This window comes from Felis catus, chromosome F1 (assembly GCF_018350175.1).
Source record: "Felis catus isolate Fca126 chromosome F1, F.catus_Fca126_mat1.0, whole genome shotgun sequence".
NCBI lineage: Eukaryota > Metazoa > Chordata > Mammalia > Carnivora > Felidae > Felis > Felis catus.
In genome coordinates, this window is record NC_058384.1 from 58,384,094 (window position 1) to 58,399,691 (window position 15,598).

At 45.5% G+C, this 15,598-nt stretch overlaps 1 protein-coding gene across 1 annotated transcript in view; it reads right to left on the bottom strand.

Annotated features, from left to right (window-relative positions):
• Nucleotides 1–5,503: 5,503 nt before the first annotated feature.
• The window catches only part of DUSP10 (dual specificity phosphatase 10), a 40,455-nt gene continuing 30,360 nt past the window's right edge, over nucleotides 5,504–15,598 (bottom strand). Inside the window, exons 3-4 of the mRNA XM_003999516.6 lie at nucleotides 11,424–11,795; nucleotides 5,504–7,891 (exon numbers count right to left, since the gene is read on the bottom strand). Of these exons, the coding sequence (XP_003999565.2) occupies nucleotides 7,626–7,891; nucleotides 11,424–11,795 (638 nt within the window). The 3' untranslated portion in view covers nucleotides 5,504–7,625. The remainder of the gene's footprint in view (nucleotides 7,892–11,423; nucleotides 11,796–15,598) is intronic.

A 15,598-nucleotide genomic window follows, 5' to 3' on the forward strand; every position in this document is an offset into this window, starting at 1 on the left:
ATCCCACAGTGTCAGAAGTGTGTGTGTTAGACAGGGATCCTGTGTGGAGCCATTCACCTGTTAGGTAAATCCTAGAGCATACCGTTAGGATCTTGGAGCTCAACTGTGATGCTTTCTTCAGAAAAACTATTCTCCTTTTGAATAGCAGTTTGAAACCGGAAGCTTGATCATGGACCATCAAGTTATAATGGACTCACCATGAAAAACTAAGTGTTGTCAACCCACCAAACCTCTAAGCTGGGCACGAACAACATGTCATTTTTAAGTAGACACGGCATCTATGAGATCAGGTAGAAGTAGGTTGAACGAGCCAGTGATCCGGATACCCATGGTCTCTATTGTTGGAACTCACTCGTGGCTTCATGAGATGTTCTCTGTGACCAGCAGACTCACAGAAAAAGATTTGACCTTGTTTATAGAAAGTTTTATGTGATATCCTAGTTTTCATCCAAAACAAATGGCTATATCACTTCAGCCACACTCTGGCATGGCCCAGAAGAATAGTAATGGAGAATTTCCCCAGTGGGCAGAATGTCCAGCAGTGTCCCTGGTCATTCGTTGTGTCTGGAAGGACAGATAGCCAGAGGTATGAATCTACATTGCCTCATGGGCAGTGGCTAATGGTTTAGATGATGATCAGGGACTTCAACATGCCTGGAACACTGGTGATGAGAAAGTCTGGGGGAGAAGTAAGTGATGGAACTCTCTCGGTGAGCACAGAATGTCACATGCAAATACTCAGCAAAGCTCAAACTCAGCACAGAAGAATCTTGATAATGGTCGAGATGACACATTCTGTGGACCTGTCCGGTCCCTTTCTTTAGTCATTGTCTTTGACCAATGGGATCATGAACAAAGTAGCCATGGGGGCAGAGATGGAGAGTATGTTTGGGCTCAGCAATGTGAAATTCTACTCACCATGGCTGATCTGGCTCTAGCCACTGCTGAGTGTCCAGCCCATCCAAAGCAGAGCCCCACACTGAGCCCCTAAAATAGCACCATTTCTAGGGAATTGGCCGGCCTCTGATGGTGAGTTAATTACATCACATCACTTCTATCATGGAAGGGGAAGTCTCCTGTTCACACTCCACAGAAACTTACTCATTATGTGGATTTGCCTTCCCTGAAGGCAAATGCCTGAAATGCTTTTGCCAAAGTCAGTATCTGCAAACGTATAGAATTATTAAGTCTTATTCACCATCATGGTATTTCATGATGCTTTGCTTCTGGCCAAGGAACTTATTTTACAGCAAATAAAGTGTGGCAACCAGCTCATGCATGTGGAATTCACTAGTCTTACCATGTTATCCATCACTCTGAAGCAGTGGAACGGTCCTTTTGATAATTCAGTTACTGTGCTACGTGAATAAAAACACTCTCCAGGATAGGGGTAATGTTCTGTAAGATGCAGCAAATTCTCTAAATTGTCAACCAATAGATGTTGCTCCTTCTCCCTTATCCAGGATTGTGGGTCCCCAAATCAAGGGACAGAAATGGGAAAAGCTCCTCTCGATGCTACACCTCATGATCCATTTGTAAAATTCGTCCTACTTGTCCTGCAACTTTGCGCTCTGCCGGTCTAGGAGGCTTAGTTCTGAAGGGGCAGATGCTTCTTCTGGGAGATCCAGCAAAAGTTCCATTACACTGAAAGCTGACGCTGCATGCTGGCCACGCTGGGCTCCTCATACTAAAGAACCAGCCAGCGAAGATGGGGTTCCCGAACTGGCTGGGATGATTGTGGCCACCAGAGGGAAATCGGATCACCACTAGACTATAGGAGTAGAAGTGTATCAGGATGAAGGGCAGCCTTGGTACTCTTACATCCTGCAACCAAAGTGGAAAACAACCCAATGCACACAGGACAGCCTGAAGCTCAGATCTTTCAAAGGTGAAGATGTCGTTCACCCCAAGAGGCAAAGAAGCATGACCAGGTGATGTACTTGCTGAGGGCACAGGGTACCTGGAATGGGTAGCGAAGGAAGGAGGCTATAAACATCAGCCAAGACCACGTGATCAGTGGTAGAAATTCGGGTGATAAGAGTTACAAATATTTCTTACTTTCCTATAAATATATTTGATTCTATGTTAACCAATTGTTGTTTTCGCCTCTAGCTCCCATCTAACATAGAACGTGGGAAAGGTAGTTATCCTTTGTTTTAGCTTTGTTGGGCTGCCATATCAAAGTCCCACACACTGGGTGGCTTCAAACAGCAGAAATGTATTCTCTAGAGTCTGGCTGCTAGGAGTCCAAAGTCAAGGTATCAACAGGGTTAGCCCCTTTTGGAAGCTCTGAGGGACAATCTGTCCCAAGCTTCTCTGGTGGAATCCAGAAACTTTTGATTATTTGGCTTGAGACATAGCTCTCCAATCGCTACCTCCCTCATCATGTGACATTTGTTCCTTTGTGTGTGTCCAAATTTCTCTCTTTGTATGAGGATGCCAGTAATTGGATTCGCCTAATCCAGTATGACCTCCTTAAAACCTGATTACATGTGCAATGACCCTATTTCCAAATAAGATCACATTTATGAGGTCTGGGATTTAAAACTTCATAAGCATACCTTTTTGGCAAACATAAATCCATCTATAACATCCTTACATCTCAGCACTTAAACTAGAGGATATGAGGGGAGCCTGGGTGGTTCAGTTGGTTAACATGACTGGCTCGGGTCATGATCTCAGGGTTTGTGAGTTTGAGCCCCGCGCTGGGCTCTGTGTTGACAGCTCAGAGCCTGCAGCCTGCTTTGGATTCTCTGTCTCCCTCTCTCTCTGCCCCTCCCTTGCTTGTGCTCTCTCTCTCTCTCAAAAATAAATAAACATTATAAGTGAATGAATGAATGAATGAATTCGAGAATAGCAAAGAGAGAGTGGATCTCAACCACAGGAGGAACGAACATCACCCAAAAATGGATACAGTAACAACGCAGGGGGCTACGTAGCCTCTTTTGGAGGCAGGGTTAATGTGTTTTCAACTGTAGAAGTGTCAGTTGCATCTAATTAGACAGAAACATCATCTTCTAACGTCTTTGCTGGGAAGCTACGGAGGGTTAAAAGGAGTTGGCAAGGATGGACTGTGGTGGTTTCCTACAGTAGCAACTTAGCTGAATCGGAAACTGCGTTCTCCCTTCCTGTTTCACACGGGGCTAGGGTTCCCCGGAAGAGAAATGTACATGAGACTTGCGAGGCAGAAGTGAAGCAGCCGCCCGCTCGCTCTGCGGAGGGCACCGTTCTCAGGGATCTGGTGGCTCACCCCGGCTTCGGGCAGCAGCTGTGATTGCTGCCGATCCCCCGCTTCGGTTCTGCAACTCCTGCACCAGTCCGTGGTCAGCTCCCTGGCAAAGGGCCCCAGATCCTTCTCCAAGGTCACCCACATCATCAAGGTTGATAAAAGGCAAATGTGGGTTCCAGTTCTTCCTCCAGTTTCCACTTCTTTGTCCTCCTCGACTTCATGGCCGGCTTTTCTCCCGGGCTGTTGGCTCCACTGACCCACAGGGACTTCAGCCCGTTTTCAGACCTGGAGGCAACACACTCCCCTTGACTTCTTCACTAGACCCACGGCTGTCTAATTCCCCGGGACGAACCCCTCCTTTTCTCTCTCTCCGCACTTTGGCTTCTGATCGGACCTTGATACATGTGTCTTCCACTAAACATCGGCAAGGTTGTCACAGGAAAGGAAATCAGGAACCCTGGAAAACACCGGCATTCACAACCACCTCTGCACGGGCAGGCAGTCCTCTATGGACAGGTTTAACTTGGGACTTTTTATCTAAAGACCTTATTCTTGCCCATTCTTCTGGGGGCCGGTGCTTAATACTCACTTTCTGCCCACATCCATACATAATGACTGTCTCCAGTTAGAGCTTGAAAGCACACATCAACCCCCATTTCCTGAGACCGGATGTTGTATGTTTGGGGGCTAAACCATAAATACAACGTCTTGTGGCTTGTCTACAAAAGCCTGTTCACAAGCAAGGTGTTGGCCATATTGCTTATATCCATTCAATTTGGCTTGCCACACGTTTTACCTTCCAGGAGACCTAGTTAGAGCAATTTATCAGTGCTCTGTCTTAGTCAACTTCTGAAGTGTGATTCAGTCCTAGTTCTTTATTTTAATATAGCTTTTCATTTTTGTTTTACTGTAACCTCCAATTTTCTCTTTCCCGTGCTTTATTACCTTTCCAGAAGGTCGCCTTTGCTCATTTACTGTCAACATGTGATTGCTGGGTTGTGTATGTTTCTTCTTTCATATTTCCTCCACCTGACAGCTTTCATGCCCCACCTCCCTCCTGCTTGTCCTGATCCCAAAGCAGTTAGCACAAGCTGTTCATTGCAATGTGAGCTCCAGGGGCGCCTGGGTGGCTCAGTCCATGAAGCATAAGACTTTGGCTCAGGTCATGATCTCACAGTTCGTGGGTTTGAGCCCCGCATCGGGCTCTGTGCTGACAGCTCGGAGCCTGGAGCCTGCTTCAGATTCTGTGTCTCCCTCTCTCTCTGCCCCTCCCCCGCCACTGATGCATGTCTCTTAAGAATTAATAAACATTTGGGGCGCCTGGGTGGCGCAGTCGGTTAAGCGTCCGACTTCAGCCAGGTCACGATCTCGCGGTCCGGGAGTTCGAGCCCCGCGTCGGGCTCTGGGCTGATGATGGCTCAGAGCCTGGAGCCTGTTTCCGATTCTGTGTCTCCTTCTCTCTGCCCCTCCCCCGTTCATGCTCTGTCTCTCTCTGTCCCAAAAATAAATAAACGTTGAAAAAAAAATTTATTAAAAAAAAAGTAACTATTAAAAAAAAAAGAATTAATAAACATTTAAAAAATTAAAAAAAGAAATGCAACCTCCATCTCTTGGTTAATATGCATTGATTGGAAAAGTATTAACTGTTGTAATGAATGTATATCGAGGGGCTAGACCCGTTGGGCTGTTCAACTAAAGGTTAACGATGGCAGCTGTATCTGCTGAATCTGTACATAACAGACTCCTGCTATTAAATCATTACACCCATTCAGCACAAAGCAACCCTTGCTGGATGCTGAGAATGACGCATGCACTGGTGGGTCAGAAGCTCTGCTTTCTCAGGAAGACAACACTCAATTTCCCAGTCAGCTGAGGCACCTAGCAAGGCCCAGAAACCTGGGAAGTCTGGTTTTTAGAGCCATAGTTGGGTTAATCCACTTTATTTTCATGAAGTGGTTAACATTCCTCATGAAGAAATAGAGGCTAAGTGACTCAAAACAGATTAGCAAAAAGTCCTGGGTCTCTCAGAATTCTTGGTATGTGGGTTGGCAGGATTCCTGTGGGCCCCAGGACAGTCTTTTTCTCAAAATCATCAAGTTCAAAGACCATCAATCATTTCCACGTAGCTAAAGAAGAGAAATTGTATTGATTCTTCTCCTTGTTTTGTTACAAAAAAAAAAGGGGGGGGGGAGAAAAGATAAAGAAATAAAGGGAAAAAAGCCTTACACTCTATCAGAAATTTAACTCTTGGATTTAGAGTAAACAAAAAGAAACGCCTAGGAAGTCACCATGTATTTTAAATCACTAATTATATAACAACTTGACTCCTTAAATATGTTCTGACACCAAGAAAAGTACTAGTCTGAAGAAGAGAAAACACCAAAAGAGAAATTTACTTTTCACCTGATTAACACTTCATAGTAAAAATAATTCAAACAGTTCTCAGCTAATTCCCATTAAATCCAGTCTTCACTTTCTTTTTCACTTCTAGTAGAAAAGCTATTTAAAAAAATAACTGGCAAAAACAGTTTGTTACAACAGTTCTAAGCAATGTTCACAAAAATACGTCAAGCGTAGTCATCTAGAACAGGACATGGCAGGATTCTTCAATTCGGCGACTCACGCCAGGCATGTTTCCAATTTGCTGTGACTCTTCCCTATGGCCAGCTCCCTCTAGACATGTATTTTAATAAAACGCAGAAAACCTTGAGATCGTGTTCTTCCCCTCCCCCGAAACCCTCTTTTCTGTGGCTTGGGAACCCCTGGGATACCAGCTATGGATTAACCAGGTGTGATGGGAAAGCCACTGTACCCATGGAGCTGAGTTCAGTTTGCTGTCAAAAGAGCAGGAAATTGCACTTTGCTGCTCTGTACTCTCTGTGGTTAATGTTACCAAAGATGCCAAGTGAGAAAGTGGCAATGGGGCAGGGGAGGGACCGTCAAGACCCCTAAATGGCAGATGCTCACACATATTTATCAGATAGCCACTGCAAAAGATCACAGAATTCTAACTAATCAATCTAGCAGTGACCTGATCATCAAAACTCAAAGGCTGGAGTGGAACCCCCCTCCCCCAAACCTCAAAGGTGACTTCACCTGACATTTCCCCTAATTTGGAGAGAATTTCGTTGGTAGAAGAGGGGGTGACGACTGGGCACGCCGATGACCGGGGCTCTTTGGGTTCCTTGCTAATTCTCTCCGCTTCACCCTGAGAACACAGATGTTTTCCCTTCCTCATCTTTCTTTCCCCATATAAAAACATGTGTTTCTTTCCAAATTACGTTACATACACAAGGTACCGGAGGTAAGAGATGCTTGAACCTGAGTTGAGGAAAAAAGACACACCCCCAAATGAGTTTCATTTATATAATGAAAATAAATTTTTACACAATCAACAGAAACACATCAAGTTTGTTTTGTTTTGTTTTTTGCGAAAAATATTTTTAAATAAATTTTTGTCTTTTTTTTTTTTTACATTCTGATATACATATGTAACAAGGTTTATGGCACTGTAACAGAATCAAATCCAAAAAATGATAATAATAATAATAATAAAGGAAAAAAGGTGGGGAGGAAAGTAACTGATTTTTATTGAATTCCTTTCTATCTCCAAGCTGGCAAATTTACACCATTTGCCTATTATTTGGCTGTCAGCTCTCACTGGTTTGCACACTCAAAACCCCATATTATTGCACGAGAAGCCAGTAAAGGCTTATGGTAACATGGTCAGTCCCTTGCTGTTTCAAAAAATCTCTTAAACCCAAGAGGGGGGGAGAAAATAATCCAGAGTATGAAACACACAAAATCAACAGTATCTTTTGTCTCTTTAAAGAATGTGAAGGGTTCTTAGACCACTTAAGTTGCCCTGATTTTTCTCTTTGCACCAGTGAGCACGCCTGGGCTTGGTTTGATTGGGTGTTTGTTTTCTGCGTGGATGACCCAGACAGATGTCGGGCCTTTGTGATTCGATGTCTTTTTCTGCCGCTTCCTTTTGGTTCTTTTTAATTTGTTGCAATTGTAGTAGTATCTTCGGTCTATGAACCTGCACAGACTATTTAATCATAAACTCTACAAATAGCTTAAAAGGAAAAGGGGGAAGAAACAGCTTTTATTATATGTTTATTGTTGGCTTAAAAAAAATTACTCCTTTAGCCTCCCTGCTTCGTCAGTTCACGGGAAGTAAATCTCAATGGGCATCAAAAGTTAAATTCTTCTCACACTTGTTAAAAATAAAGAGTTTTTAAACAAGTTTTGTTTCCATTCACAAACGTTACCCCCATCTAAAAAAAAAAAAAACGAGAAAGAAAGAAAGAAAAAGAGAGAAAAAGACAGAATCCAACCTCCTTTCTCTTCGTCTCCTAGTGGAGAACAGTAATCCTTTCCATCCAGACCTCTGTCACACCACCGTTTCCACACCCATCAGCTTTGGCGTAAGGATCCGTGGTGTTACACCATTGTTCAGGTCTTCCTCAAACTCCAGTAACTGCCCCATGAAGTTAAGGTTTGGGGAAATAATTGGCCGTTTGCCTTTGACAAACTTATAAGCGTCAGTCATGGTCATCCGAGTGTGCTTCATCAAGTACGCGATGACGATGGTGGCGGACCGGGACACCCCCGCCTGGCAATGGATGAGAAGCCCCTTCCCACACTGGTGAGCTTCCTCTGGGAAAAGGGAGGGAGGCGACAGGTGCAGGAAAGAAGGGAGAGACGGGAAAAGAGAGATTAGCTTTTATCCAGACGTGACAAGGCTATATTTTGTCGAGAAAAGAATAAATTCCAGCGGTTTTAGAGCTCAGTTATAATTTGCTAGTCAATTGTGTGTGTTTATGGCACAACCTCCAGAACTGGCTGACAGCAATATGAACGTGAATAAGATGCGACACGTCTACACTTAAAGAGAGAACGAGTGGCTCAGCGGGTTAAGGGTCCGACTCCGGCTCGGGTTATGACTTCACAGTTCGTGGGTTCCAGCCCCACGCTGGATTCTGCACTGACGGTATGAAGCCTGCTTGGGATTCTCTCTCTTGCTCTCCCTCTGCCCCTCCCTCACTTGTGCGCGCTCTCTCTCGGAATAAATATGTAAACTTAAAAAACAATAAATAAAGAGAGGACGAGGTAAAAGAATCATTTAAAGGAACCGTTCAGATCACAGGTGGTGACAACCTACTTACAGCCAGAGTCACAACACAGTTAACTTGCCCGTGAAGCAAGCCACTGATGAAGGAGACCCTTTGGATCAAGGATGTTAATTCCGATCTCAAGGTTGTGTCGCTTTTCAACACTAGTGTTAACAATGGCCGTCCCAGCTGTGACAGAGAGGGAAAAAAAAAAAAAAAAAAGCCCTGCATTTCTTTCTTTCTATTATAGGATTGATCTGTAGGAACTGGTGTTAAATCGATGAGGGTTTCCGTCCTGCTAAACTCTGAGGCCAAAGAAACAAAACGCAACGAGAAAGTTGCTATGTGCGGCTTCTTACCAGAAAAGTCTATTGTTGCAAATGTAGCTAAAGAGTCGCAGTGCTCGGGCACAGGGGTCATCACCTACGTGTGACTGTCCAATCCCTCCCCGCATCCATGTATGCTGTTCCAACATGGCGATGGGAAGCAAGATGGAGGAATTCTAGTGATGGTCCAGGACCCAGAACGATTGAAAGAAGCAATACTTTGTAAGTTTTCAGGTATTCAGGGAGAATAGCTTTGTGGGCACTGCCTACATGGATTCTTAATGACAATTCTAGACCAAAAGGCATCCCCAAGAAAGTTTCTCTGAAGGGATATCAATTAGATGAGGAGTAGGGGAGGGGTGCAAAGAGGAGTGATCTAACTTATACCGCTTTTTTTTTTTAAGTTTATTTATTTATGTAAGTAATCTCTACACCTGACATAGGGCTCGAACTCATAACCCCTAGACCAAGAGTGGCATGGTCTTCTGATTGAGCCATCCAAGGCTCCCCTAATTTAAACCACTTCTATGGGTTACCCTCCGGCGAACTGCGAAAAGAAACCTCACACAAAATTCCATCTTAAACATCTATGAATGAAGCTCACTTCTCCTAGATGACGCTATCTGAAGAAAGCAGCTCCCTTTTCTAGTTCCTGCTCCTCAGCACACGCTATTTATTCACCTCCACACCAAGACTGGGAAGCATGGTTGTAGGAAAATGAGCTGCAAAGTGCTAGGTTTGACCACCGGTTTCACGGCACACTAGATGAACACCTTGTGTGAACCACCTAACTCCCGAGAGCCTCACTCCTCCTGTCTGCGTAATGGGAATAATACTAACTAACGAGGCTCAGGGAATCTGGGAATAATATCCCCCAATTCGGGAATAAATAAGTTGGCACCGTAAAACCCTAAACTCTGCTTAGTTTATATGAGACTCTCAGTGAATGTTATTATGTTTATAAAGCCTACTGTTTTCCCCAAAGCAAGACTACACAATTTCAGTTTATCTAATGATACAAGGACAAAAATGAAATTGTGTCTCTGCAGGCTGTGATGCTGAGTTGTTCTTCAGGTTACACGCTAGTTGTTATTTGTTTTGTTTTCCTTCTAAAAAATCAGATAAGCCTGAATAACCTATAAGGAATGCAGGTGCTTGGATTGAAATCCTGTTGGAACAAGCGTGTCTTATGCTACTCCTTAAATGGGAAACAATCTCTTAACTTCCCCCAACTGGAATTAAATCAGATAAAATTGCAGTCATAACACCATATATCAACCGGAAAGTTCCTCGTCAACTTGGTGACATACATTTCTTCCTCGGGTCTCAAGGTTTGACTCGAATATCATGACTAAAATATCTAAGACACCTTTGCATCCGCAAGTGTTGCCATTCGGGAACCAATTGAGCAGTGGAAACATCGCCCCAGCATATTGTAGAAAGGCTCCGGCCTCAGAGTCAAGAGCCTTGCGTTCTGGTCCTTTCTTGGCCGCTAAAATTCTTATAATCTTAGAGAAGTCACTTTACTTTTCTGAGTTCAGGGAGCACTCAGAATTTCCTTCCAGACTGCATATTCCATGGTCCTGCACTGAAGGCACAATCGGCCAGGAAGACAGCTGGGTGATGTGGCCAGAACCGCCAAATCCACAGCAAACCTCTCAGACCCAAGGGTTTTCTTTCTGAAAAAGGATCGCCAAACATGAGTGCGTTCTTCCTGGGACAGAGGCCAGTAACAATCTGCTACAGTATTTAGGGAAAGAACTCGATCACCTTGTTGTGGTTAATGAAGGCTGGAGTCACTTGGAAAAAAATTGTTGGCTATGGGCTAGGTATTCCCCCAAATGATCATTAGAGCCTTAAAACAGTGCGAGGCTCTGGGAGCAGCAGAAGGTTCCGTTGGGATCAGGGTGAGGCTGGCGGTTACCTCCTTCTGGAGACTAAAGTCTGCTGTGGTTAGAATTCCCCTCCTTGGGAACTGCTCAGGCTACACAACCTGATCTTTCCTACTTTAGCGGGTTTGGGGTAAGCTGTCTCACGAAACCCAGTACCATTTTGCTAACACGTTCATACGCTCCCGCTACCCCATGTCTACGAACTGAGACAAAGCAAGTTGAAGGGGAAAAAAACCAACCCATCCCTCCGCTCTCCTCCCTCTCCTCCGCACCGATGTGATACCTGAGGATGCTCGCTACAGCACCGCTTTCCTGAAGAACATTCTTCAGAAGCGGCCTTTCAGCAAATGCTACCCGTGCCTCAACCTCATGTAGAGAAGCTATACCAACTGCAAATTCATTTAACCTGGGGTAAGGGAGGTGGGGGCGAGTTTGGAGGCGGTGTCATTTCCCGCAAGGCGCCCACAGCCACGGTAGACCAGATGGCCACGGCAGCAGCTCTGTCCTCCTCTGCCTCCCTCCCCATTACTTCTTTTGAAATGACGTGCCAGAACCTACCTACGCCAAGCCCTACCGTCTTTTTCCTGGAGAACCACAAGGATGCGGCTTTCTGATTGACCAGATCCCGACCAAGGGGAATCACCGATTCGTTACAACCCATCCCAGGGGCTCCCATGCATTCCGTGGGCCATGACTTGGGAGAATCCTTTGGCTGGTCCGGGGGGGGAGGCCTGGAAACACCTCTGAGCCGCCTTTTTTTTTTGGCAGCCCAAGCATCAACCTTGGACTCGCTATCAAAGCGAAAGCTGGAGGGGGGAAGGAAGGCTGAAGGTGAGCCGCCCCCGCGGGAGATAGTTACCGATGAACTCGAAGGCCTCTTCGAAGTATTGCCGCAAGTTCTGCTTGTTGCTGTCGGTGGCCGGCAGCCGCTTGTAGTTGAACAGGCCTTTCTCGTAGTGGTAGAGGGGCAGGTGAGTGGTGACGTTGATGACGTAGCCTATGTTCAGCCGCTGCATCGTGTCCAGGTCCTGAGCGTCCTGCTCGTTGCCGAGGAACAGGAAAGGCAGGATGGGCGTCAGCTCCGCGTTCTCGATGTCAGGGGTGGTGGGGAGAGACTGAGGTAGCACGCTGGACGCTGCAGACGCGCCGCCCCCCACCTCCCGGCACTCCTGGAGCTGGAGGGAGTTGTCACAGAGGTTTTCATGGTTCTGCTTAAAACTGCTAAGTCCACCTGGAGCAGACACACAGAAGGTGAGAGTGACCACTTCTAGAACTTCGGAGCCGGCGGAAAGACGGTGCCACCGTCCCCCCCCCCCCACCCCGGGAAATAAACTATCCTTTGCTGCCTAGGCACCTCTTAGAAAATAAAATCGGACCCCAAGTGCCAGCCCGGGGGGCGTCCCCAGTGGCTCAGCCGGTTGGGTGTCGACTCTTGATTTGGGCTTGGGTCACGATCTCACGGTTCGTGGGTTCAAGCCCCCCCACTGGGCTCTGCACTGACAGTGGGGAGCCTGCTTGGGATTCTCTCTCTCCTCCCTCTCTCTGTCCCTTCCCCGCCCATGTTCTCTCTCTCTCTCTCTCTCTCTCTCTCAAAATAAATAAACTTGAGAGAGAGAGAGAGAACAACAATGCGAGTCCTTTTGGAGATCCAGGACAAGCTTCAGATGATCCCACGGCAGGCAGTACTTTGGAAATGCGCTCTTTCTACAAACTGTGGCATGTTCCCCTGGAAAGAGTTCCGTGCAGCATCAGGCAATTTTATCAGCAGCAGATTTGATCTGCTTCAAAGAGCCATATGCTCAGTGGCCTACATAGAACCTTGTACTTCGAGAGCCAGGGAAAGCATGGCCGACCTCCCCGGGCACTGGAGGCACGTGCCTTGCACTCTTCCATAAGCTTACCTCACCCAGAATGAGACGTTTGCTCCCAACACGGCAAAGTGGCTATGAACAGGGACCTTGGAAGGCCCGGATTCCCTTGGCTATCGTCCCAGTAACACAACTTCTTGGCTCTGTGACTTAGGCAAGTTAATTTCTCTCTCTGTGCCTCGGTTCCCTATCTGCAAACTGAGGGTAACGGCATCTACCCCTGAGCGTGATTGGGGGTCTGGAATGAATGCACACGGGCAAAGTGTGCAAACGTCCCCATCAACAACTGCAGCGTCACTTATGGGAATGTATCTTAAGAAACTCACCTAACCAAACATATCCAGCTAGATGTGGCAAGACGTTGACCACAGCATTATTGTTTTATAGGAAAGGCCAAGAACCAAAACAAATTACCAAAAAAAAAAAAAAAAAAAAAAAAAAAAAGGAAAAGTTAATATATTCATCCCAGGGAATGTGACGCAGCCATTGAAAGTTGTGAAAGGGATCTGAAAACAAGGAAAATTTATGGATCGCAGAGTATCGTTTAAGTTTTTCCTTTAATATTTGTTAGATACATCGCACACATGGTTAAGCCCCAAGGATTGTTACAACGGTCGAATCACATGATATACGTGTAAGGGCTACGAAACCTGAGTTGATATGATTACCGCCGTGTGGGCTCCCATTCTAATCAGACAACCAGATACCCTGGCCTTCCTTTTAAAAGGAGGGGGAAGTTAGAGACCTCCTAGAAGCTGAAAGCCTCCGGAACATGACATTTATGCCTCCTGATACAGGCCTTACATCTGTCTTGATAGTTTCAGGAGATAAGGCAGGAAACACAAAGCGTGAACAGGATACCGTTGTGTTGAAATAGACACAGGAAGTCTATCTGTCCTCTAGTTTCTGAACCTCACATATGCCCTCCTCCATTTCAAGTCTCATCTTTGGCAACTAGGGCAGGGATCTCCAGGCCACAACCTAGACAGTCTCAGGTTGTTCCTGCCCCAAACACACACAGCCAGGCGTGACAACAGGCTAAGCCATATTTTCATCAAGGCCCAGCGATGACACAAAGATCATTCAAAGAGGGTAATGTTATGGTCATTTCATTCATCTGTAAGTGTCAAAACCTATCTTTGCTTTCAAAAAGAAAAACAGGAGCTATATGTTCATTTTGGTGGATTTCTAGAATTAAACTCTGCCCTTACATATTATTAGCGTACTCTGCTACGAAATCATGATTAAAAAGTTTGGGCCCTAAGAGATTATTTGTCAACTAGACAGAGGAAATGGAAAGCCAGAAAGACTTCACTAGTGACAACTTAAAAAAAAAGCAAATTGAAATCACCCACTGTTACCATCACAAATGCCACGAAAGAGACTTTAAAGAGTTATTTTCAAATCCGCTCAGCTTTGCCTCCATAAAATCCAAGTAAATGATTTACACTGATTCTGTGATGGGAACCTAATTCACTTTGTTTTTCCCCTTAAGAAAAAGGCAGTTGTTACACTTTTTCATCTAAGATGAGAGGAAAGAACCAAATAAACTCAAAAGAAGTCTCGAAGGGGTGGGGAGGGGACTTTTCTCTGTTCTTATTTAGGGTTCTCAAGCTGTAATTTGTCTTAAAAGCGGCTAGTTTAAAAAAAAAAAAAAAAAAAACGCATGCCAAAAAAGAAAAAAAAAAAAACCCACACACAGAAAAAAAGCACCGTACAGCTTTTTAAAATTCTGTCTCTATACCTCCTTTCCCAATGACATCAGCTGGAGGCTCCCCACCTGCCCAGTTGCCATAGCAGTTACACAAAGACATACAATGACATCAGTTGGCATGATATCAGCTCTTTGAGTACAAACAATACAAGAAGAACTACTTTGTTTAAGGCCTTTGGTGCAACTGTGTTCTGGAGAGCCAATGATGTAATGCTAACAGGTGGCATGGGCCTTGCATTTGCCTAATGGGGGAAAAAAACCCATGGGGGAGGGGAGGAGGGAATGTGAGACAGACAGACACAGAAGGCTCCGACTCACAGGGGGTGCTCACGTGCAAAACTACGTGTGTGTTGTATGTTGCAGCCATGTGGGGACTCCGTTCATAGAATATTGGAAGATGACGAGGCTAGAAAAGGAAATCCCACGGGCTCAAACACATTAGTTGGACAAGGGAATTCTCGTTGAGGGGCACGAAGAAATCGCCTCCTGTTCACTCGTCAGTCTGCTGACCAGCTTCAGCATCAGTCCCCCTACGGGTCATGCACATCCGCAGTTACACAACTCTCCTGGGAGGGAGCTTCAGGCAAAACGAACGGGTCGAATCTCACCGTGGTGGTTCTTCAGAGAGATGTCTGCGGGGAGGATGGTTTTTCTGCTCTTAGGGAATTGGAATTGGGAGCCGGGGAAGGAGGAGAGGGAAGACTAAGGCTGATATGGTTTTCTCTTCCAACCACCTTCCTCGGACCCTACGCTACCATGTATCACTAGAGGCTGAACTGCCTGATCACCTAGTGAGGAGCTTTGATTCCATCCTGTTGGTCCTTCACTACGTAAGAACATTACAGCAGGATAACTGACAAGCAAAGTAGAGACAAAGTGGCTGGTGGTTAAGAGCAGTTGATAGAGGCAGACAGACCCAGGGTGTGATGTTGATTCTGCCCCATCAGAGCAGTGAGTCTTGATGCAAATCACTGCCCCTCATTAAGTTTCGGCTTACTGATCTGTAAAGTGGACGTAATGTCACCTGCCCTCAGGGCTGTGGTCTGAGCAGCCTAGGTAAGCATGTTGATATATAGCCAGGCATCTGATACGTAATGTCTTCTTACCCCACCATTATTACCCTCCTTGTCCTTATCTCCGTTTGATCGTCTACACTGCGCTTCGCGAGAACTCTAAGTGCCATGCGTGGTCGGTCCTCAGGCCGGCCGCCTTGGGTCTGAGCGCCAGCACCGCCAACACTAGCTTCCGGACCCCGAGCAAATTTCTTTCCCCCAGATAGAAAACAGGGGCAATAAGAGTACCTCACACTACTGTTTTGAGGATTCAACTGCGTAGTAAAAATAAAGTGCTTGAAAATAACTATCCATGGTGAGCACTTTTCTACTTCTATTACTTTGGGAAACTACCATTTTAAAGGTCCTTAAAAAATTTTTTTTTTAATTTTTTAAAAGT